This window comes from Anthonomus grandis, chromosome 8 (assembly GCF_022605725.1).
Source record: "Anthonomus grandis grandis chromosome 8, icAntGran1.3, whole genome shotgun sequence".
In the NCBI taxonomy this organism is placed as follows: Eukaryota; Metazoa; Arthropoda; class Insecta; order Coleoptera; family Curculionidae; genus Anthonomus; species Anthonomus grandis.
Window position 1 is genome coordinate 14565544 of NC_065553.1, and position 25858 is coordinate 14591401.

Genomic DNA, 25858 nt, shown 5'->3' on the forward strand with positions numbered 1-25858 from the left:
AAATGGTCAATAATTAATATGTATTACAAGACATATTAATTATTAAGTTGATCACCACTTTAGGCGCAATAATGAACTGTGGAAATACCGAAAAATTCCTTTATATTACAAGAAACGCTTTTATATTAATTTTTTCCCGAATGGTGCCATTAGAGCATACGTTAAAAGACAAATATGCCCAGCCAATGAGAATTGAAGATGGGACCAAATACGGATTGATCCCTTCGTTTACGTCCATAAAATTTCGCGTGCCTATTGGCATTGGCATATTAATTTTGTTTTGTTTTCCCTAACCTATATTGCAAATTTCTTATCGATTTTTTTTGTCATAGTGCTTAGTGTTGACTCTGTTGTCTATACTATTCGGTACTACGCTAATTTTGAGTTCAAAAACAAACATTTTAGTGTTTGATTTTCAATTTCTAGTAAACTGTTCAGTGATTTCTTTCCTTTATAATTTCTTTTTTAGCTGCTGCAGTGTGTGTTTACGATAATTATGGCAACACTAAGGTAAGATATATTTTTTTTAGGTTTAATCTGAATTATTATGTATTTTTTAGCCAACAAAATGCAATCTGCGAAGTCTGCGAGAAGGAGTTTCAGGAAGGAAGTTTCACCCAGAACTTTTTGGCCAGGCATACAAGGAACACATTATATGTACCAACGATACCTAGACATTTTCTTATTTTAATAGTTTAAACAAACATTTTTGTTTAATATCCACAAAATACAGATAAAACAATAATTTTTACATTTTAGGAATTTTGAAGAATATACCTCTTATAGAGAACAAAGTAATAGGGAAGTCGATTATGCTTGTCAGATCCAAAATAAATTTGAGAATGGAGGATAACATATATTTTACAATTGTAACAGGAGAAACATCAGAGGTTATATAAAGTCTTAGTTATCAGACATAATTGTATATTTTGTTGTTTACTTTTAGGATTTAATAGCTTATGTAAAATGAGAAACATTAAGTCTGGGGGAAGCATATGCATCAAGGGACATGCCCCTCAAGAATTTTAGTTAAGGCTTTAAAGAATGGTAATATTGCCTTAATTTTTATATTCCTAGACTAATTCATAATTTCAATCCTTTGTAGGATCAGTTGTGATCAGAAGTGCTAGTTTATAATATTATATAACCATATTTATAATATGATTATAAACAAGCTGGATGGATTTAGTTTCTTCTCTACCATTTTAAGTTGTTGATATAATATAATATAATATAATACATTTTAATATAGTATAGAGTCCATAGTATAGTTTATTTTAAAAATTATTATTATAAAATTTAAAGTATATTTGCTAAAGGTTAAAACATTTCAGTAAGCTAGTTGACATTAAGATATTTGATAAATATGATGGGAATTTTTTAATTTCAAAGTAATTTCAAAACTTTCATCACAATAATTTATATAATTTTCAAATTGTCTTTGAAAACTACTCAGCAAGTAAGCTGCCTCATAATATTTATGAAATATTTACTTCTTATGGCCACTATGATGATGCATCATCCATGGGATTTTATCAAAACAATGCCTAAACAGTTATTTAAAAATTAAAATAAATACACATATTTTTTAGGATTATATATTTTAATTTTAATTGTCGTCAAATAAAAGTTTAAATGTTATTTATATGGTAATTTTTTCTTGAAAATTCATATACTTTTAGTTGTTTAGTGCCTGGCAATCTTTATCATCTACCTACTCGATATTCTCTGATCCACATATTTCAATCTCCTAAGTAATCTATAATTGGCTATTTAAATGCTTTTCAAACGTTCATTGACAATTATTATATTATGAAAATTTTAAATTATCGATACCTATAGGAATATGGCATGTAAGAAGTAATTTTACACTAAATTTTAATATAATACCATAAAAAACATCTATAAAACAAGCTAAAGTAAAAATACCAAAAAAACTTTTTAAGTTTTATCATTAATAATAATGCCATAATTTATAGATGGTTTAATGTTACCGTTACACGGTATATATACTGTTCTCACTCATGCACTTGTACTTATTTATTAAAGAAACCTAGACTTAGTGTCCTGAGCATAACTGGTTTCTGTTTTTTTTTTTAAGTTCTGACCCCATGCAACAACTGTCTATTTTTATTTTCTTAAAAATCTTGATCACGCTGTAAATATAAGTAAAAAAATCAATAATTTACTAGTCTATAACAGCTACAAATATTTCTTTATTGAGCGTCTTTCTTTTATATGCACATCGCATTTCTTTTTCGATCTAAAAAAGTCCTATAGTAGCAAATATAGGTCAGAGATGCCATATCTCGCTGTTTAACTACAGGCATCGAAAAATTCGTATTTTGAATTTTGGCGGCACGCAAGCTTCGTCTCTGTAGTGCCGGAATGCTCTTATTGGCTGGGCATATTTGTCTTTTAACGTATGCTTGCCATTAGTCCTAGGCCAACCTTGAAAATTGTACAATATAAAGTACAATCACAAGGCCATTGACATTTAACATCTGGTTTTGACAACTAACTAAACAAAAACCTGACGTGTAGGTCACAAATAAATAATAAAAATAAATACAAATAATTCTATAAAACGTTCTGTACTCGTTTGTAAATTAAACAGGATGGTGTACGTTAGAAGTATGTATATTTCCCAGTTTTAAATTCCAAAAAAGTCACTTACGCTTTATACTTTTTAATAATAATTTTTAGATGGAACTGTATCTGAAAATCCCCCAATTCATGAGAGGCTTCTTAGGCTAGTTTTTGGGGTATTTGGATTTATTGTATTCTTGTAAGTAACAGTAATATTAAAGAATATAATTAATTCAAAAAAATGTATGTAAACAATGAAAATCATTCATTCAGCTTCAAGTCTTTACTTGGTATGGACACCAGCAATTCAAGAAGCAGCAGTTCAGGTAGAGGTGGTTCCTTCTTTGGAGGGTTTGGTGGAGGTGGTGGTGGTGGTGGAGGAGGCGGAAGACCTTTTCGGTAAGTCAAAAAATTAATTTTAAGATGCTGTCATGTTATTATATTTTTTAAATCACTTGAAAATTAAGAAAAGGAAATACGTTTATTTTAATTTTATGCCTCCTCAAGTCTCCTTGGGCTGAAGTTTATAAAGAATTGACATTTTTCAATTTATATGTATAGGGAGCTGTAGGGTGCTTCTCCATTTAAGTTTATCCTTTGTATATGATTTCAAAATGTATAAGATAATAATTAATAATAATAAAGATATAATTAAAAATTTTTAATTTAGATAATATCATTTGATCACTTCAATATAAATAAATGTGCAGTTTATGAAAGTTTATCTACTGTAGATGTAAACAAAGGACCTGGTCCTGATGGCTTCTCTCCTCTTCTTATTAAACACACTGTGACTTCCTATTTTCTAGACCACTTCACATTAATTTTAACTTGTCTTTAAATTCTGGAACTTCTAATAAAAAAAATAAATCTTATCTTACACAAAGGATTTAAATTGTACATGTCAGAACTGTTAGTCCGCTTTGTGTCAGAAATCAATATATAAAAAATTTTACCATCAGGTGTTTCATAAGGTTCACACTTAGGACCTCTACATATTTTATGATATTGCTTCTAGTTTTATGTTTGCATTTTTCCTACTATTTGCATGCAACAAATTTCAATCAAACTTTTTTCAGACCTTTTAACTTAGTGGTGTGACCAATCAGAATAGAGCTTAATATTAATGTGCTAATTAATGATTTTTAAAAGCTCTTTAACTCATATTTATAATATTAATAATAATAATAATAATAATAATTTCTTTATTGCTTTCAAGATCTAATTTAAATAGACAATAGCAACGTCACAAAACGAACAAAATTAAAATTTGATAACATCTACACAGTACATACTGCTAATAAAAATAGTAAGAACAAAAAGATAATGTTGGACATAATATTGGGTGCATTACCTTACCACATATATCTCAAGTATGATACATTATGAAAATAAATAAATTAATAAACAAACCCTTAATATTAATCATAATACACATTTAAAATTGTAAATCGAAACTATAGATACACTTGCCCAACAGATACCTTGCAGTGTCTTTCCTAAACTTCATGATATTTTTCTCTTGCCTTAGGGCGAGAGGTAATCTATTATATGTTTTAATAGCAGCAAAGGCAGGAAATCTTTGAAAAAAGGCAGAGTGATGAGTTGGGACACTCAGTTCAGCTCTCCCCCTTGTCACAATAGACATACCCTCAGCATAATGATCTTCATTAGTTTGAAAAAGATGCAGGTGTTTCTTTGCTAACATAAGAATGTACAGAGCTGGAACAGTGAGTAGACCAAGCTTAGTAAAATAAGTCCTACAAGACGTTTGTGGTGTGAGTCTGAGCATGCATCTTATGATCCGTTTTTGTGCTATAAAGACTGACACGGCGTCAGTTGAAGATCCCCAAAACATCACACTATAAGTGATTAGAGATTGGACCTATGCATAGTAAATTTGCTTCAGACAATTTAGGGAAAGCTCTTCTCGTAGACGCCTTATTAACGCGCAGAAACTATTTAGTTTTTTGCCAAGAGTGTCTATGTGTGGGACCCATGTAAGACAGGAGTCAATTTGTATACCAAGGAATTTTAAGGAAGCTACCTCTTGAAGAGACTTTTTTTCAAACTTTACAAGTAGGGAATTTTGAGGTAAAGATTTGGAGAATGTCACTAGCCCGGTTTTATCAGCATTTAGCTTCACAGCATGATTGTCACACCACTCCTGCATCCTCTCTACCACCTGAGAAGCTCTGACAGATAGTTCTTCAATCAGATGTTCTGACAAGATTATGGAAGTGTCGTCAGCATATTGGTTGATAAAACACCCTGGAAAACACTCACTGAGACCATTTACATATAATATGAATAGTACTGGGCCTAGGATTGAACCCTGAGGCACTCCCTGTACCACCAAGGATGACGCTGAGTAAACATATGTACCATTACCAGAGCCAAGGCAAACTGTTTGTTCCCTCTGATCTAAATAAGAGGCTATAAGTCTGGCATAGTTTCCCCTCAGTCCACAATTTTCAAAGATTGACAGCAGTAGACCATGGTTGATTGTGTCGAATGCTTTCGATAAATCGAAAAAGAGTCCGGCAACTTTTTCTTTTTTGTCAACATTTTCAATCACAAAGGATATAAGCTTGTAAACTGCCAACTGGGTTGAATGATTGGGCCTAAAACCAAACTGGCTATCTGAAAGAATAGTTTACCTTTTTAAAAAGTTCATAATACGGATATAAATGACTCGCTCAAAGATTTTTGATATTGAAGAAAGGAGAGATATTGGTCGATAGTTTTCTACATCCTGCTCATCACCCTTATTTTTTAAAATTCGAAGAACTTTCGCCTTTTTTAGTTTATAACATTAAAGGATCTCATTTATTATGAGTTTCTCAAGTAAAGACCTGGAAGTGACTACTCTTCACTTATATTTAATGATTTTTGAATCTTTACAAATGTTGGGCTTTATCAAACATAGTACTTTTTAAAAAAATTAAAAATTCCGTAACATTCCTACTAGAGTACTGTTTTGCTGTATGGTCTCTATCTTATAACCTTCATATTCAGAAGATCCATACAGTTCAGCATAAGGTCCAGAGATATATTGCATATAAACAACAGCAAGGAGTTAATAATATATTTTAGTTGTCCTTTTAAATATTTAATTAATCAGAAATTAGTTTTGTTATACCTAGGATAGGTTTAAATTAAAAATGCTTGTATTATTTTGTGAAATTTCTTTATATTGGGCAGTTGAGTGTTGATAGATAAATAAATAAATAATTAGTTTGCAGGAATAATTTATGTTTGGTATGGTACTTCATAATAGGATTAGTTTCCCAGTCATATTGACTGTAATTGACTGATAATACTGTATTCATACAATCTTTACCAAGTATCTTATAAAATACATGATTTAACTGTAATGTATTAAACTATGTAAGCTAGTCTGTTTATTTTAATATTAACTATACTATAAACATCTATACATTAGTAATATGGTAAAATTATGCCATATTACGAAATTGAATGAATTACCTAATCTAAATCTAATTACCATATTGAATTTTGCTAAATATTAATAAATTTTTGATTGAATTACTTGTTTTTTCAATGTAAACAAATTGTTAAAAAAGGTACAGTGTACTACATACAATATCCAGGTTTCAAAACTTATCCAACCATTCCTTTTAATATTATATACTGAATATTATATTTCATGATGCATATTATTAGGTATATTTTTTAATATATTATTTTATAGCCCAGGAAAACCAGGTGGTGGTCCAAACATAAAAACAATGAGAGATATCAACCCACCCACTGTAACAGGTGCAGGTGGCTGTCCAGGTGGAAGTTGTGGTATGTAGTGCAGTGATCATTATTTCAGAGTTGTTCTGGCTATTCAAAATAAAACAGTGAATTATGGAGGTTTCTATTTTATTTATTAATACATTGTAAATATTATAATGCCTAATAAATTCTATTCAAATAGAATATAAGAAGACATATTACTATTTATTTTGTCTACACATTAAAGTAAGAATAAAATTTATTAATGGGATTTTATGTTCTTTTTGTCCGATAAACTTATTTTTTCAGCTGAAGGGGTAGAACTACCAGAGGGTCATTTTGTCTTGGACTATCTGAATACAGGGACCATGTTTTTTCAGTTATATTAAAAATTCCTAAAAAAAAACAGTATAAAATTAATGTCTATAGTAATGAAACAAACAAGAAAAAAAGGCTTTATATTGATTTAAAACATACCAACAGCAATAGTCTTCACATAATCAGTCTTTGCATCCCGAAATACATCAATACCGTTAACATGCGTCCTATCGCTCAACATTTGTTTCAGATCCTCCTCATTTTTCGGAGGTTTATATTTCCGAAACGTCTCCATCCTCGCTACGCTACTCTCAAACATCTTTTTATTATCCGGTTCTTCTAATTTCATTCTAAGATATCTAAAAAACCAGCAATGTAATATAACATTCTTCAAATCGAATATTTATAAAAATGTTATTACGAGTTTGTGTGAAAACTGCATTCTCCAGGACTAACGGTCAATATGTTCAATTGCGATTCCGCCTCTTTAGCAGTGGCTGGCCCCATTTCGACATTGTGGAATAACCTGTCGCCCTCTTGTTTGATAAAAGTCATGTTGATAGAGCAACCATCTCCAGCACCACATCCACGATCTCTGAGAATCTGTTGGGCTTGAGCGAAGTTTTCTGCTGATAAAAGCGCTCGTGTGATAAAATGACGAGCTAGAAACAAGTTATAACATATTAACATTTTTGGACGTTAGTATGAGATGGAAGTAATATGAGAGAAGAATAGTTAATATAGTAATATAACTTACGCGTCTTTCCAGTTTTCAGATTTTTAGCGACCAATGTGTTTATGGAAAATACTAGTCCATGGTGGTTGTAGCTCATGGTGTAACCCGGTAGATGACCGGCGTAGCAAAGGGAAGTGAACTTCTCCTCTTTGACTCCCCATTTTCCTTGTGGTTTATCTGTGATTATGTGGGCTGATACGAAGTAGTAATAGTTTAGAGTTAGTGCTAAGGCATCTTCAGTGTGACCAAGAAGTTCCTGAAAAATGCAGTCTTAAAGAATTTTTGGCAGAATAAACATCATCATAATTATTGCCTTCAGTGTAAAGCAGTATTTTAGAAGTTTATAGTCTAGCAATGATTAAGATTGATTGGGATTTTGTCTAAACTATAAATCTTGCAAATCTAATAAATTTGATTAAGTTTATCATTTTTAAATAGATCAATATGAGCCTGGATATTCGGAGACCTAAATATATTGGAAAATTCAAGGATGGGTCACACCAAATGGATATAAAATTGTCAATATTGAGTGTTTTGTCATTAAATTGGCACATAAGAAAGATTTTATTCATATGCCCTGAAGAGCGAGATGAGCAGAGAAGATTTAACTGTACCACTTCAAACCACCTGAAAGGATATAAGGATTTTCTAAAAGAATATTACATTTTAGATTTTTTTTCAAAATATGTCAAAAATTACAATGGACAAATTCTATTAAAAACTAAATTATATCTAGCGAAGAAATAGTCTAAATTTGCAATTGAAAATTCTGCAATCTTCCTCCACTTATTTAATAAACATTCAGTTTGTTAAAATTCCCGATATATTTCGGACACAGTGGTGTCCATCATCAGGGGATTAACATTGGTTTAAAATTGGTTTCAGATATACGGCCCAGGGTTTGATTCCATGTCAAAAAAACCCTCTATTTATTATTATTATTGTTTTTTTATTTTATTATTTTTAATTTTATTTCTTTATTCGATCGTCATAATTTGATCGTCAACAACAGAATGTAAACAAATTAAAATTAAAAAAAAAAACAATAATAAATAGAGGGTTTTTTGATATGGAATCAAACCCTGGGGCGTATATCTGATACCAATTTTAAACCTTTTATCCCCTGATGATGAACATCACTGTATCCGAAACATGTTGGGAATTTTAAAAAACTAAATGTTTAATAAATAAGTGGAGAATGACTGCAGGATTTTCATTTTTCCTTAAACTATATCTATTTGCAAGTATAATTTCCTAAAACTTTTCACATTTAATTGTTTTTCGTAATACATCCCAATGAGAAAAGAGACTTAAAGTAGGGAAAAGTACTTGATACGAGCGTAAACTAATTTTTGAAAAACATCCGTCATTTACACAACGACTTATGTTGAAAATGCATCATAAAACCATCATGCATAAAATCATCATTGACAAATCTAACTTCATAATCACAGCATATTATACTTTATTATCAAGAAATGTAAATTGTTATACTTATGAAATGTAAATAAATAAGATTAATTCATATCTGATTTTTGGCACATATTTTTGTAAACAAAAAATATATAAATTTCAGATAATAATAAACTGTACTTTTGCACATTAAAAAAAATCCTTAATTCAATTTGTCTTGTGGAATCTAAAAACAACTTTCATGCGATTAGAGATTATGTGGGATCGGTTTTCCATTCTCTTCCAATCCAATAAACCGTGTATAAGGTTTCCATGTTTCGTAACATTTCTATTATAACAATATTAGAATGCTACTTTTTTTGTTTTTGAACAGAAATATAATGTATCAGATTTAGATATCGTATTATATTGCAATTACTTACTTGACCTTTTTCATTGATACATATAGTTGAACAACCTGTAGGGTGATCAATTAACTTCTTCTCGGCCGCGCTTAATATTATATTGTCCATATGAAGAAGAAATAACTACAAAAAATAGTTTTAAAAACTTCTTTATATATATTTTTCTCATTTACCTTGTAAAAAGGAACGTTGGCTCCTTCAGCAGTACCCTTAAGCTCATCCACATACTGAGGAAAATTGGTCTTTAGACAGTTTAGAGTGTCTTCATAGCCTTTTTGTCCTTCAGGAGTGTTGTATGCTTCAAGGTATTCGCCAAGGTAACCTGGAGTAGATTCGGCTTCTTCTAAGAAATTCTGGATCAATCCAGAGAATGTACGACCCTGTAAAAATATTAACTACCATAAAATTGTAAACTTAATTCATTTAGTACTTTATAAACTTATATCTTTTTATCTCAACCTGACGTATCCTGAACAATTGTGAAGTTTTTCGTACGTAATTGTGAGAAATATACCGAAAGAACACGATTTCCAGATAATTAGAAGAATGGTAATGAAGGATTGCGGATATAATTCTATATCGAAATAACACAATATCGATATAAAATCGTGATGTTTAAGAAAGATAATAAAGAAACAAAACTCATTTTTATATGCTATTTTCGGAATTTTACTATCTTATTAAGTGATTTTTTAAAAGATATATACATTTGGGAAAATATAATTTTTTCCTGGTCATTTGGTGATGTTCAGGCAACAACATTTAGTAGGTGTAATGAACCAAAAAATGTATTGGCTTAACCTATTTTTTTATTTCATAAATTTAATAAGAAATATTGTGCACTATCTGAATAAAATTAAAACATTTTTAACTCACGTCATTATATTATAATTACCAAGGTATTTATTTAGAAGCATTCATCTGCGTAATTTGAAACTATTGAACAAAAACCTATATTTGTTAGTAAAAAATATACACTATAATTATCGATAAATTGTTTTACGTATCATTACCAAACCACAAAATACAAAACTCAATAAATCCAATGTGGTTTATGAAAGTATCGATCGTTAAAAAAAAATTAAACTAGGAATAATTGTAAATTAGAATACCAGGATCTATAATATAAGCATATATGTATATAAATTGTTTTTTTTCTGCCTGTTTAATAAATGTTCTTTTATTTCATAAATATTCATTATATTTACAAACAAACCACTAAGTATTTATTGTTACTTTTTTATACATGTAGAGAGTGTTCAGAAAATGACTTAACAATAAAAGTATTCTTATCTATGGGTTGTACCTGCATAATTTATGTTCAGAACCTTTATTAGCCATATCTATGTAAATGAGAAAGCAATTACCATTAGAAAAGCCTATTTATTGTTTTTTAACTGAAAATAAACGCGCATGACAAAAAACAAACAATATACATTATATAACTGCTCTTTAGAGATAGTAAATCACAATTATCACATTATACAATTATATATCGGATGGTTCATAATTCAAATCTTTGGGATATAGAAAAACGTTGAGTATATCACCTTTTATCTCCAATGCTATGATTTCATGAAAAATGTATAATTTAAAATTTTCGGAATCCTTTATTATTGTATACTCTAATTTATTGTTTATAAAATACTATTAAATCATTTTTATAAAAAAAAATCGAATAATCTAGGCCAAAACACAAAAGTAAACAAATCGGTTAACTGGTTATTACCTTTTCCAGTTGCAATTTGCTCCGAATCGCATTTAATTATTAAGGTCATTAATGTTTGATATAACGTAAACGCCGAAGGTGCATACCTCAATTTATTTTAAGTACGCAAATTTCCTGAATAATTTCATTTTGAAAACAAACGCAGTGAAGGAAACGAATGTGTAATATCAATTACATAAAACGACCTGGCATAAGTTATTTATTTTTTGATTTAGGAAAAAATCACAGAATATGGTAAGCAGCAGCTTATATAACGTTAATTATATAATCGCGAAGGACGTTACAATGTCATATCAAAAATTCAAGGCTATAATTTTTTAATTTATTTGTTATTGAATATACTAAATGATTCCATATATTTTTTTGAGGTATTAACTAAAATACATAGACCAAACCAAATCATCACAAAATTAAATGAAATAAGTTATTAGTATGTAATATATGAATAACGTGCGGTAAAAGTTAATATTCCAACCAAACCATTAATCCAAAGATATCATTTGCATACTAGCAAACCATTCCTCCATTAAACTCCTAAAGACATAAAGTATGAATATGTGGATTATTGATATTGGATTATTATGAATGAGTGGTCGATTGTCACTATCTGAGTAGGTTCTTCCATCCTCGGTGATGCATTGAGCGTTAAAGTTACGGACCATACTTCTAAGAGAAATCTTCTTAAATATTGTATACCTATTATATGCCTTTTCCAGTTGCAAATTGATCCGAACGATGTTTAATTATGGTCATTAATGCTAGATCTAACGTAAACGAATGTGCATATCTCAATTATTGTACGCAAACTCTCTCAATAAGATAATTTCATGACTTACCGTACAGGATTGCATATTATCAATAACATAAGCCGACCTCGCAAAAGTAATTTATTTCTGATTCAAAAAATTGTTCAAAATATGCACTATATATTCATTAACCAATTTATAGAAATGAATAACCTTTCATGAGACATTATAAATGGTAAATGATCATGAAGCCGCAAGTTCCATGTACTTTTAACATATTTTTATTACATACATATGACCATTTATATAATTTTTTCCCTAAACTTTCCAATTTTTAGTATAAACCAGTACATTTAGTTTGAACTTTAAAACTAGAATATAATTTATTTTTTATTTATCAAGATTTCTTCATTTAAAATAAACGTGTATATATTTTTCTTTTCCAAATCCTATAATAAACTCCTGGACAAAATTATCGCACCACTTGATTTTTAGAGATTTTTTTTAATAAAGATAAAAAAATAAGCAAACTTATAAGCATTGTTAACTATGCATTATTAATTAACAAAAACAATTATATTCTATCTAACAAAACGAGATTTAAGTAACTAAATTCAATACAAGGAAAAGCATCGATTTTCACTAACTTCAATTTTGATACAAAAATAAAACAATAGACCCATAATGAATTCTTAATAACGTGTATTACCACCTCTAGCTGCAATGACCGCTTAAAGTCTTCGCAGCATTCCTCGTATCAAATTATGAAAACTTTCCTGCGGATGTATTCTCACTCCTCACGAGCAGCATGTTCCATGATAAAGCATAAACATAGTTTTTGTTCAGTTCTGCTTTTTATACGAGAAAAGATATTATAACTGTTTTAACTGATATTTATTTTTATTTAAATTTTCTTGACAAAATAATTAGTGGTGCGATAATTTTGTCCAGGAGTTTATTTAGTATTTAAAAAAAAACTTTTACACTTTTATTATAATTTTAGTACATTCTTTTCATTCGCTATATTTTAGTATATAATTTAATATTAAAATTATTAGAACCTGAAAGCTACATATGAATTTTTTTCTAGAAAAAAATATTAATTTAATTTAATAGTCCTTTTATATCATATATACTTATAAATTTTGTTAAAAATAAATATAGAAAATAATAATTTTTATAGTTTAAGTGCTATAATAACAATAATGTCCGAGAACAACAATTGTATTTTCTTCAAAGGAAAAAAAAGAAAACAGAATATCAATAAAATATGTGTAAATATATAAAATATTAAGGAAAATAGTCTATCTTTCATTTTATTCATTTATTTAATACGCTTTTTGTTCTTGAATATTGTTTGATAAATCATTTAAGTCTGGTTGTATTTGGGAAACTGATATCCACAAAAAGTTTTGTAAATTTCGATCTGGTTAACTTGTTTTATATTTTCGTAAATTTTTGTTCGCATAAATTGATGCTTGAAAAAAATACAAATCATTGGGAAATTAAAGTACCAGAAAATTGAGAAATATTTTATCGTTTTAATAAATTGTAATTATTTTAAGAAAAATTATTTTATTATACACTGTTATATTGCAAATAAATTACTTCTAGTTGTAAAATGTCTGCTTTTACCATACTAAATGATTTTTAAATATGAACATGAGATCTTTTGCGTAAAAATCTTGAAACCGATGTCGTAAATATTCGAAGGACATAATTTTTCATTTTTGGTATTGCAAAGTAGGAAAATGACAATAATTATTCTTTTCAAGCTGAGAAAAAAACAATTTTATTTTATATAGTTTGGAAACATCGTTTGAAACATCGGTTTGGAAACATCGTCGTTGATTTCCTTACTTCAGAAAAATAAATAATATCTTCATATTCTGCATCAATTTCATTTAAAAAATGATGTTGCGAATATAATTGATAGACTTTACTACAATATTCATAACATTATCTAAATGTAAAACTTTTGCGCTTGCTTGTTGATGGATAATGCAACGAAGTTGCTGAAAAGCCTGTGCAATATTTAATTCTTTCAATTTTTTATTAATGACGCCTATTAAACCAGTATTGTGACCCGTCATGTTTTTTGCACCGTTGGTTATCACATTTTTTAATTGTTCCCACTTGATATCGTACATCTTCTGTTACGCAAAATTGTTTATCAATTCCACGGATAAAAATCAACAATTGAGCCATAAATAGCACCGATTTATATTGCTGCTTTCATCAAGTGATAAGTAAAAAAATACCCAAAATGTAAAATTTTCTTTTAATTTATCAAAAATATTAGTTGATATATTTTCAATACGTGTAATTTTGTAGGTTTGTTTTGCTTCTAATGATTTTAGTAAAGACTCAATTTTTTTCTGAATATGATATTGGTGCTTTGGCTGTTCAAAAAGTTGCACGTTACTGACCCCTGCTATATAAGGCAAAATAGAATGCATTCAAGACGTTTGAGGGCAATAAGTTCAATCAACTAAAGAAGCATTTTTTTGTATAATATATTTTCCCAGTTCCTTAATAGCTGTAACTGTAAATTTTATAAAAAAAAGATAGCAATAGTTAACCAGTAAAATAACAGATACGCTAAAAATGTAATATTCTGTTGTCAATTTTATATATTTTACCAGGAAAAATACCGAGACGTGTTCAAATAATAAAACCTCGTTGCAAATTATGTGCAGTTGTAATTACCATAAATTAAGCTTCCTTTTTAAAAATTATTATAAAAAAATTATACAGTTCGTTCGTAATATAAGGGATAAAAACATAAAAACACAGTACTATTTTATATAATTTTTTTTGTACTTTTTATTTTTTTCATGAAACTGGGACATTTATCTAAATTCAGAGAAACTGTCTAAAATGCATTGTCATGTAATATTTTTTATATACACTTTAAGGCATTAATTCTAATATTAAAAATTAATAAATTTAAAAGAATCTCTATATACTGGAGCTGTTAAGGAAAAATAAATAACACTTTTTTTCTGTTTTAACTGCGCTAAAGAGTTTAACACTCGGCTCAATAGAAAAAAACTTTTTGAAAATTCAATAAAAATTACTAAATAAACAAAAAAAAGTTTCAACATTCCCTTACCACGTCATATCCGACTTCGTAATGTGTTCCTTTGGTATACAAAATTGGAATGCAATTCCTCCTGCCTAAATTTCCTGATGATGGAATCGGCATTTTTCGCGGTTTGTAACTTATTTAAAAAAAAGTAGGTTCTGTTGAAAATCTGCCTATACTCTATGCCGTATCAACACGTCGCGATAACAACGATTTATTTTCGTATCATAATCGGCTTTTAATTCCGAGTGATAATAACAATGACAAAACGAGACTATCTAGACCAGAACCGAGTTCATTTCGAATATGTTGCTATTTCAGTGGGATGTCGCACTTTTATTAAGTCGACACGCGTTTACGTCCTGCACTTAGTTTTTTTTTCTAAGCGCGAGAACGCGCGCACCTGGGAAATTCGATCGAGAAACTGCTGTAAAAATATTCACTTCCTTTAGAGCGTGTTAGCGATTTTCAACAGCAACAATCGATATAATTTTGTTCTAAATTAACATTGAATGGGATAAGTTAGTTTGGGAGAAAGGGTGGCCAACATAAGGCAATTATGTACCCTCTACGAACAACAGTAGGGTGGTTAAAAGAGAAATTTTAATATGTATTTATTTGTGAAATGTTACTTCACCAACACTTTTTTTAACTTCAGAAGATTTCAAATTTTCAAAATTAAATTTTACTATGGATAGCAAAACACGCATAGAGAATTGATTTGGTAAAGTGGTCAAATCGTATTTATTTCATGTTTACAGTCCCACTATAATTCTAGTTTAATATATCCGAAACAATTACTTCAAAAAACATGTGCAGCTATATAAGGCATTTGAAGTCTTAAATACAAATGCGTAAGTAGCTAATCCATTAATTATTTAAGTAATTACATTTATTTATTTCTCATGTGTGCTCCTTAAAGATTCACGTAAGTCTTATAAGGAATTTTTATTTTATCTTTTTGCCATAGGTAGAACTTGTATCAAATATTCGAAATTGCTGCCTTAAATCTTCTCATATTGTTACCATGACATCTTCAATCACGCTTTAGCCTTGGCAAGTAAAAAAGTTGCTTAGATTCAGTTATTTAAATAGGGTCAATTTTTTGAGTAACAGGTGCAAGCAAATATTATTTTGAGATCAAAGAATAAGTCTCTTCAAAAAATGAATTTTTTAAAGGTAAACAGTGATATTAAATATATGAAATGTATATATTGATCATAGCTCAGTAATAAGTGTAGTAAGGCAGGCCATCAACAGCCACTATTTGTAGAAATACCAGTTAGAATGTCATACTGGTTCTTGAAAAATCAAAGTAGTCAAAGTGGTCTATCATGGAAAAATGGGTGATATTTCATATACATGGCCCAATTAAAAACCTCAAAAACTGATGTTAATCTACACCAAATTAATTTGAATGAATAAACTTTACCAGAAATTTTTTTCGGTTTTTTATATGGGACAATTACGAGCCGCACTGTATATACATTATATATATATATGTGTATACCCACTTCTCCTCTTATCTTTTGAATGCGTTTATATAGAAATTTGAAATTTGGCACACATCATTAGCAACCTCAATACTACTTTTTGGTCCCTAGCTCATTTTTTAATAAAACAAAATAGAAAAAAATAATAAATTTAAAAATAAAATTGAAAGGGTCATGCGATACGTCGTTTGAAAGCTACCACTGCTCCTGGAATATTAGGTTATTACTTCTACCCATAGCAAAATGGCAGTTTTTCAAAATCATTTTTCACATTTTTATTTCCATTTAATATAATTATGGATAACACAGAAATGTAACTATTTCACTACAAAAGATGTTGAAAATGTGCACTATTAACTCCAAGACAGTAAAATAATCCATTGGAGCTCCATAAAAAAAAGTCCAGAGATCTGGCTGGCCACTCGATAGGCCCTCGACGACCAATCCACCGATTAAGGTAAGTATTAGTCTAATATTCTCTTAGCTAACATTTCTCCTAAAGTGAGGCGGTGCCTCTTCTTGTTGAAAAACTATTTCCAACTCAAATTCATGACGATTGTCTTCAATAATCTCAAGGATCAGGGGTTTTACTGGATTTTCCAACACTTTTAAGTAAAGGTCCCCTGTTAAATTTTGCGACATCTATAAATTTTTATACAAACGCATTTAAAAAAAAAGCGGGAGGGAAAAAATTAAGAGCCGCACTTTATATGTAATACTTAATACATTGTAAAATATGCCACAAAAAAAATTAACAAATTTGCGTAATAAATATCATAAAAACTAATAATTAAAGTACATCAGCTCTATTTATGTTTTTTTTCATATTTGTAACTAACAAAACGCAGGTATAATTTGATAAAGTTGGAACTTTCTATATATAAAACAACTTGTATGCTTTAATTAAGTAATCTTTCTATTCCCCCTTATTGTGGCAATAATTTGCATTTAGAGAAAACAATAAATTTTATTAAAATATATGATAAAAAAATTATTACTTCATAAACTCAGCATTAAAAAAGAAGCTTTCAGTAATATCGAGTGGTCGATAATTAAATGTTTATATTTTGATAATCCTGTTTACCTTGAACGTCAAAATAAAAGAGGCAACATTTGATATTTTTTTATTGGAGAACTGCCTTGTGCTTTGAGTTTAAGCTATGAACTCAAGGAATGACAAATTTATTAACCTACTCCTCATTTAAATTTGCCAAAAGTTACTTTATTATCATCATTTTTTGTATATTTTAAGAGGTTTATAAAAAATATTTTAAATTTATGATAATTTCACTTTTATTGTAAGTGCATAATAATGAGGCTTAATTATTACAATTATAGTTATCAAGTATATATATAATTGCTTATTTCTGGCCTATTTCTCATACGTTTTTATATTTCCTATAGTTTTTGAATTATATATACAAAATAAAGCAAACAATTATTTGCTTATATAAGACAAAAATTGATAAATAATTGAGTGTAATATTAACAATAAACATATATTATGTAAAAAAACCTTACTCTATATCTTGGTCAAAAAATCTTCACAGATTTAGAACTTATACCTTGTATGTTGTCATTTTAACTTCAAATGTTTTAATATTTTGTTTTGGTATTGTTCATTTATAAATTGGCTATATATCTCGATAAATTTAAATAATCCATTTATCAACGTCGTACTTTTAGTTTGCATACTAAGGTAATTATTAACATAATTTTTATTACGTTTAAACCGGTTTTAGGAAGACTATTTTAAAATGCATTGCTTAAAAAAAATACTGCAGTCAGTGCCACCTCATAATCAACTTAATTATTATATCTAATTATCGTCGGGTAATTGCCTGTTTCTGGTGTTAGATTACATGTCCCTGTACGTTTTTATATTTCCTATATTTTTAGATCTACATTATAAATAATATAAAACATACAAACGAATATTTACATATAATACATATTATAAAGTCACAACTAATGGAGTGTAACATCTATAATTATTGCTCTAATGGATATTTTTTATTTGAAAAATGTTTAATTGATCCTTGAATATAAATAATGCAATATATAGCTTCTTCATAACAGTTTATAAATTAAATCTATTTTTTTCTGGACATTTAATTTGTTGTTTATTTTAGATGCTAATATAAAGTATAAAATTAACAAGTCTGTAAACTTTATACTGTATTCCATTGGCGTTTATATTTGCACTTATCTTTACGACTATATTATACCTACATATCATTATGTTCTATTAAAATAAAAATAAAACCGTAAATTATTCTTTGATCACTTTTATCAACTGTGAAAATTTCGCATTTATAATGTTATATGTAGGTTCAGTCAAAGTTTGTGTGCGATAATGTAATATCATAAAGATGAGTCGATTTAATGCGTCTGCATTAATATAATAGACAGCCCTTCACAAACATATTTTTTTAAATTCTACAGATCCTATTTATAGAGAATACCATTTGCACACCATATAAAAATAATTCGAATTTTAATAACTATATATCATTTGCAACTGTTTCGAACTTGGTACATACATTTATTAAATTCAGACATATATTGATAGTGTTCAACATCTATCTACAGGTCTCGCTTAAGAAATTCAACGTCATTGCTAGTTTCGCTAGTTTTACGCATATTTCTTCCATAATATCATTCTCGATTTTTTTTGTTTATTTGCCATAAATCATAATTTCCACTGTCTTTATCGTAAAATCAAGACTTGGCTTTCTATGGATTATCAGCATTCAGGTTTTTTTAATAGATTAGTCTAAAGTCCTGTCAGAGGGGTTAATCGATAGAATGGACTGTATAATAATAAAAATACAAATACTTGACTGGCTAATTATATTAAATTAAGATGTAATGACAGTGAAGCTCAAAAGCTATATTAAGACTAAAACTATAACAAAATAATCGCATAGAAATCCAAGTCATACTAAGCACAAAATAATGGCTGAGCACGACGACGGCGGTGTCTGGACCCCGCCAAACGCAGGGACAACGGCAGCATTGTCGGCTTTACTATTTGTGTCTATTAGACTTAATTTATGACTTAAAGCTCGAATCTGATGCCGCCAGTTTTGCATAACAGCAAATGTCAATAAACCAAAAACTAATAATTCTTCATACTCCCCGCCTTGGACGATCACAATCGTTCAAAGTTCAAAACGAAATAACGTGAAAATTGTCAATGAACAACAGTCACTATCGGGAATATCCGCACATACTAACTTCTAATAAGACCTCTTTGCAAATGGTAAGGGACACATTTTCGAAACACCCCGTTTTAAAATACCAGAGGAAGTCTTTATCGAAACGACTCGTATCACCTTGTCCTCTCCTGGATGGGTATCCGTGACTCTTCCTAAATTCCACTTACATGGGGGCAAATTGTCATTTTTAATCAGCACAAGGTCTACAATTTTGATATCATGGTCTCACTTGTCAGTCTGCAGTCATGACTGACTGCAGATGATTTAAGTACATCTTAGACCAGTGTTTCCAAAAACCATGTAGCAATTGTTGGATTAACTGATATCTGGAAAGCTGGTTTATTCTGACATCTTCTCCAAATAGTGGGTCAGGAACGGTATTTAATTCTCTTCCAAAAAAATGTGAGGGGGTTAAAGGATTAATATCATTGGGATCTGAAGAAATGGCATAGAGAGGACGTGAATTTAACGTGGATTCAACCTGCACAAGAAATGTAGAAAATTCTTCATACGTCAAAAGTGTTTCACCAATGACTATTTAAATGAAATTTTACGCCCTTTATGTTGCCTTCCCATAAACCACCAAAGTTAGGAGTGTAAGTTCTGCTTGAAAGATGGCGGGAGATATTTTTAGTATCTTTTATATTATTGCTGTATATTTTTTTCTTTTGGCTTTTTATTCTTCCATTACCTTAACCTAATCTATCTAATTCATATGTATATTACCTACTTGAGTATTATTATATTATTGGTTATATTAATTTATTAAGGGGTCAATTGGTCAAGAAAAATTTATAGTGAAGTTTACTATAGTGATTTTCACTGTAAACCGACCTATCCACTATCACTGTAATAGTAATGCAAGTAAATGCATAAATAATCAATGCTTTATTTTTATAATAAGATTAATTATAATTATTATTTAAAATGTATTTAACTTTTACCAAACTATTTCTCATAATCTTTCTGTTGTTAAATATTTTTTATGTTATGCTAATGTAGTATTTCTTATAACTATAATGGAAGTTAAAAAAAAGAAATAAACTTTTTATAATATATATTTTGGCATATAAATAATAACAGTCGATTTTTAAAGAATACAAACTTAGACTTAAATGCTTGTAAAATGCCCCCTTTGCTTCCCTACAGCTGTGACACTTCATAAAGATACGACGCCATTAGCTTTACCTAAAATAGAAAAAAGAAGTATAAGTGAGATTTGTGTGTATTTTAATTAAATAGACATTTTTATGAAAAGTTATATTGGCATAAAAACGTTGATTATTAAAAGTTTGAAAAAGCTCAACTTACTCCTCCTATATAATTTCTTATATCCAGTTTTTCGTTTTGAGAATGCGCTCCGTCATCTCCAGCTCCTACAGGTAAAAGCAGAACATTCTTCCCAGTGGCTTGTTGAAGAGTTAATGTAATAGGAATCGAACCACCTGCAATAATTTACTAATTATTTTCACTCACTGAAATATCAAGTTTTATCTCAACCTTCTCTAGTTAAATCAGGCTCGACATTATAAACATATTTGGTTGCTTTTATGGCTGCTTGGTAATGATTGTGGCTAGGATCTTCAGTCCAGGGATGGCCACCATCGATCATGTGCACCTAAAAAAAAATTGAATAATAGAGTGTCCATCTTTGGAAAATCTTGGAATTGGAATCTTGGAAAATTTACTCTCATATGGTTGGGACTTCCTCTCTGTTCCCATATTTTCTGAACGTATTTGCACACATATTCTTCAATTTTGGCAGGGGTTTGGTTAGGCACGATTCTTATGGAAAATTTGCCGATCACTTTGGATGGAATTACGGTTTTTTGGCCGGGTTCGGCAAATGCGCCCTCTATAGAAAAAAAAATAGTAAAGAAAAAATATTTAGAGTTACCCAATTACAGTCAATCTAAAACTTTAGATTATTTTTTAATTCTAACTATTTTTGTAACCTTGTCCCGGTTGGTTGTAACGCTTCAATCCCACAAGATAAATTGTAGATCTTAATTTCTCGTTTTATAATTTTTTTTATGTAAATTACACTTTAGCCAAAAAACTAAATTAAGAGTTCTCCAATAAACGCCAAGAGAGAGGATAGAAATTTTATGTCTATACACATATGACTGCAGTGGATTTTTTTAAATTATCGATAACTAAGTTGAAAATAACTAGGTCCACTGAACTTAGATAAACTTGAAATAAATTAGAACAATCTTGAAGTAAATGTAGATTAGATGTCTAAAAATCAATGCCAACATTTCGACACTGGTTAGCATATCCATTAGGGATTCAACAAAAAAAAAACCTATTCTAGCTTGAAAAGCCAGAGAAAAAATGCTAAAAGGGAAATTTTACTGTTATACTGTATAACTTCAAATTATGACCGTTATACACTAAAAATAGCTTTGGAAATGAAGATATTATAATATACATTTGGTCCAATAAAGCTTTTAAAAAAACATTTAATATACATTTCGTCCAATAAAGCTGGAACTTATTTTAAATTAAATTATTAACTATTTGGGATATCTTAAAAATTCTCACCTATACCATGTAGAGACAAGGATGGGTACCTCCACCTGTGCATAAGAATCTTCTCCTTCACCTCATTGTGTAACAACTTTGGGGCCTTAATGTCATCTTTATATTCACCAACATCAAAATCAATTTTTTCATATATTTGCTCTTCAGTACCTGATAAAATGTTCATATTGATTAATGTGTCACACTGATAAGAGGACACTTACTTGTCAATGGGGCCACCTCATTATATAATCCTTCGACAAGGATCTTTCCTTCTTTATCCACAAGACTATTCATTACATGAACAAGGTCACTCATTGCTTCATGTACAGTTCCTCCATAGATTCCACTATGTAAGTCTTTAGCTGTAGAATTTATTAGAAAAGCTCAATAAAAAAAGGAAGCACTTTATAAGATCTCTTACCTGCACAAGTCACTTCAATATAGAAGTAGCAAACTCCTCTCAGCCCATAAGTAATACATGGTTTATTTCTACCTAGCCAATAATTATCAGAAATACAAACATAATCTACATTTGAGAAAAATTTATCCTTTTCAGCCATTAGTAGCTCATCAAGTCCTTCACTACCGCTTTCTTCCATACCCTCAAAAACAAATTTCAGATTCACAGGCAATTCAATACCCAAATCTTTGTAGGACTGAATGGCATGGAACCAGCACAACACTGGTCCTAAAAACAGATGAATTTTAGTTATGTAGGAAATCAATTTAAAAATTCTCCACTGTATTGTTGCAGTTTTTATAACTTCTTAAATATCTCCTAATCATTTCAACTTTTGACAATTTGAATTCATTTAGTTTCTACTGATTGTTACCTTTATCATCTGAAGAGCCTCTCCCAAACAACTTCCCATCTCTCTCAGTTAGCTCAAAAGGCTCACTGTCCCACCCATCTGATAAGTGGGCAGGCTGAACATCCAAATGTCCATAAACAACAACAGTTTTCTTACATGGATTGCTGCCAAGTTGTGCAAAAATAACTGGAGGTAATTTTACAACTGTTCCATCTGCGAACTGCTGGTTACCTTTAAATAAGAATTGTAATATATTATTATTAAACTAAAAGTGGGCTTCATAAGTATGAAGATAGCTTCAAAAAATTTATGAAAAAGCAATAAATAAAAATATATATTGAATTTTCAATTACAAAAACAAATAAACTAGATTTTAATTACATGAAACTTAAAAATAAGGATGGCAGACAGTTTTAAATTAAATAATTGTTATCTAAAGTATAATATTTGTGCTACATGTATAATATTTAGTCTAAAGTTTTCGGTGTAACTTAAATAATAGTAATTAAAGTTCATGATACTGATCTTCAAAGCAATTTTAGAGCCTATACTGGATTTATTTAATTTGGGTTTGAATGTACTCCAGAAATATTCAATCAGCTAAAATTAGCAAACCAACCTTAGGCAGCTTAATTTAAGTAAACCCACATTATCATCCATGGTTCTGCTGTTTTTGGATATAAATTCCTAAAGGATATGTAATAATAATTTGTAATTTCGATAGTAAAGCATAATTATCAAACTCATATAATCAGGGCATTATAAGTAATCTAAGATTTCCAATCAGTTTCCTAAATAAATTGGAGATGCTACCAGTATTAAAAAAATGTGCTGTTTTATTTAACATTTCTATTTGAAAAAAAAAATGTATTTAGCATTGCAACACCTCTCACATTGTCATATGTACACTTTACATGGTCTGAAGATAAGACAAGATAAGTGTAGGGTTTGTTTCCTTTCCTGTCTCAAAATATTAAATTAGTGAGAACTATTTATATTACTGTAATGGACAATAAAGGAACAAATAAAAATCTAGGGTACATAGGTTGCTCAATTGGATTATGATAAGTGAATTATAATACTTTGTGTAGATATAAAGGACAGAATTTCTAAAAATGATTATGTAAACAAAATAAATAAATATGAAATACAAATTAGTTTTTTAAGGAGAAGCCATTTTTAATATTGGTAAAAAAAATATTTGTATAAATCTTATTTACTGACATATGAGTTTTGAAATGAATAAAAGAATGTTTCCTTTTTTTCAATAAAAAATTTAATATGTTAAAAATATAAAAACTGTTTTAAAAAAATATGAATACAAAATTGAGTCGATCTTGCGACTTAGGCGGTACAGTCAAATCTGATTATTTAAAAGTTCATACACAAGCACAAAAACGTTTTTCTTATAGTTCTTCGTCAGCTAAAATTTGGGAACGGTCGAATGGATGAACCAGTGGCGTAACGTAACATATGTATGTTGCAACTTGCAAGCAGGTAAGTAATATTATTATTATCATCATTTCACTATAAAAGACATAAAGGTAAAGGTATAGTTTAGCAACTTTTTTGAAAATCACACCTAAAATTAAGGCTTAAAATCAAAGATGTGTGTAATTTTACCAGAAATAATATTCCAATGGTGGAGTAGTTGATAAAAAAAAAAGTTACATTACATTTATGAGTCCTACCTTGAAAATGGCAAATTCGAACTATATTCCAAATTATTATTAGAAATACCTTGTATATTGTAATTTTCTATATTTCTCTTCTCATTTATATATGTCCGGAGAAACAAAATGGCTCAACAATGAACCTGTTTATGTTACCTATGTCTTTAAGTTCGGCTTTAGCCCCAAGATCCTCTAGACGTTTTTTAGCCCATTCGACCATTCTTATAACTTCAGGGCGTGTCTCTGCCCATGTTGAGACTGATTTGATTGCCACCGCCTCCTTTAGTAGGTCAATGAAAACTTGCTTCTTAGAGTCAATGTGCCTGTTGTTTGATAATGATAATATGTATTAATTATTTTAATAAGAGAAGGAAGCATGTTATTAGGAAATATTATTGAATTAAATTGAAAACAGATTTTTTTAGTGAATAACAAAAAAAACTTACTTGAATATTTTAGTCAAATGACATGGTACAGCCATGGTATTTTATTTAAAATTTATCGAATTATATCAATCACGCGGAAAACTATAAGTGAAGGGAACAGCAGGAGATTAAAAAAAATGAGTGTGACTGTAAATTTCAACAGATAATGCAATGTAATTAATAATTATAACAAGACAAGTATACTAACAGCAAATCCAAATATGTACAGTCACCAGCTGATTGCGTTTATAGGTTATGTTCATAAAATAAAGGAATATGAATCAAACACATCGATATATTTAAAATATCGATTCTGTTTAAAAAGTTATCGATTTTTTAATGTATGCTATTGTAACTTTTTCTTGAGACTACATTGGTCTCAATTCGATTTTCAGGATATAAATTTAATCTTACATATTTTTCTTCACGCCTGGAAGATTAAAAAATACAGCCTATTTTTAAGTACATAATATTCTTTATAATCATTATAACATGGTAATTTTAATACTAACAAACAAATTTTAAATGCTTTTATGGACATAATACCTTAAAAAATACTATAGTATGATTTTAGGAACGCTGACCATTTGGGTTTTAACAATTATTTGACATCACTGAATTGGGACACTGTTCTAGGCAAACCAAATATACATTAATTAAACTTTGGCATATCCCATTTTGTACCTTTAAACCTTTAAAAGCTCAAACTTTCCTAGGTATTTTAGTGTTGAGCTTAGGCAGGGCATAGTATGGAAGAAGGCTGCTCAGAAACTTTATACAGCATCTCGATCTAGTGTTGATTATGCAAAGTTTTCTGAACTAAGATCTTTATGTAGAAAACTATAATTGATAGAGAGTATACCATTTATTTAAATCACATCAAAAATAATGTGATAATTATCCACAATTTTTTTTAAAGTTTATTGATAAAAATTGTA

General features: G+C 29.2%; 3 protein-coding genes and 1 long non-coding RNA gene across 4 annotated transcripts; 2 read left to right on the forward strand and 2 right to left on the reverse strand.

Moving 5' to 3' along the window:
- Positions 1–269: 269 nt before the first annotated feature.
- On the forward strand, positions 270–1263 carry LOC126739874 (uncharacterized). Its single transcript, XR_007661718.1, has 4 exons — positions 270–510; positions 561–890; positions 947–1047; positions 1106–1263. It is a non-coding gene; the product is annotated as an uncharacterized LOC126739874 (long non-coding RNA).
- Positions 1264–2486: 1223 nt separating this feature from the next.
- LOC126739569 (glycine-rich selenoprotein-like) lies at positions 2487–6547 on the forward strand. Its single transcript, XM_050445324.1, has 4 exons — positions 2487–2634; positions 2707–2788; positions 2863–2988; positions 6305–6547. The coding sequence occupies exons 1-4, from the start codon at positions 2619–2621 to the stop codon at positions 6408–6410; spliced, it is 330 nt and encodes a 109-aa protein (XP_050301281.1). The 5' UTR covers positions 2487–2618; the 3' UTR covers positions 6411–6547.
- LOC126739568 (uncharacterized) lies at positions 6464–15105 on the reverse strand. The gene is made up of 7 exons (XM_050445323.1): positions 14795–15105; positions 9378–9584; positions 9223–9327; positions 7409–7643; positions 7073–7313; positions 6811–7010; positions 6464–6728 (listed from the first exon to the last, which is right to left on the reverse strand). The coding sequence occupies exons 1-7, from the start codon at positions 14885–14887 to the stop codon at positions 6631–6633; spliced, it is 1179 nt and encodes a 392-aa protein (XP_050301280.1). The 5' UTR covers positions 14888–15105; the 3' UTR covers positions 6464–6630.
- Positions 15106–20523: 5418 nt separating this feature from the next.
- Positions 20524–25163, reverse strand: LOC126739725 (cytosolic non-specific dipeptidase-like). The gene is made up of 10 exons (XM_050445519.1): positions 24942–25163; positions 24652–24818; positions 22844–23053; positions 22432–22698; positions 22232–22372; positions 22029–22178; positions 21170–21336; positions 20982–21099; positions 20793–20926; positions 20524–20669 (listed from the first exon to the last, which is right to left on the reverse strand). Exons 1-10 carry the CDS (start codon positions 24974–24976, stop codon positions 20625–20627), a joined length of 1434 nt encoding a protein of 477 aa, XP_050301476.1. The 5' UTR covers positions 24977–25163; the 3' UTR covers positions 20524–20624.
- Positions 25164–25858: the final 695 nt, after the last annotated feature.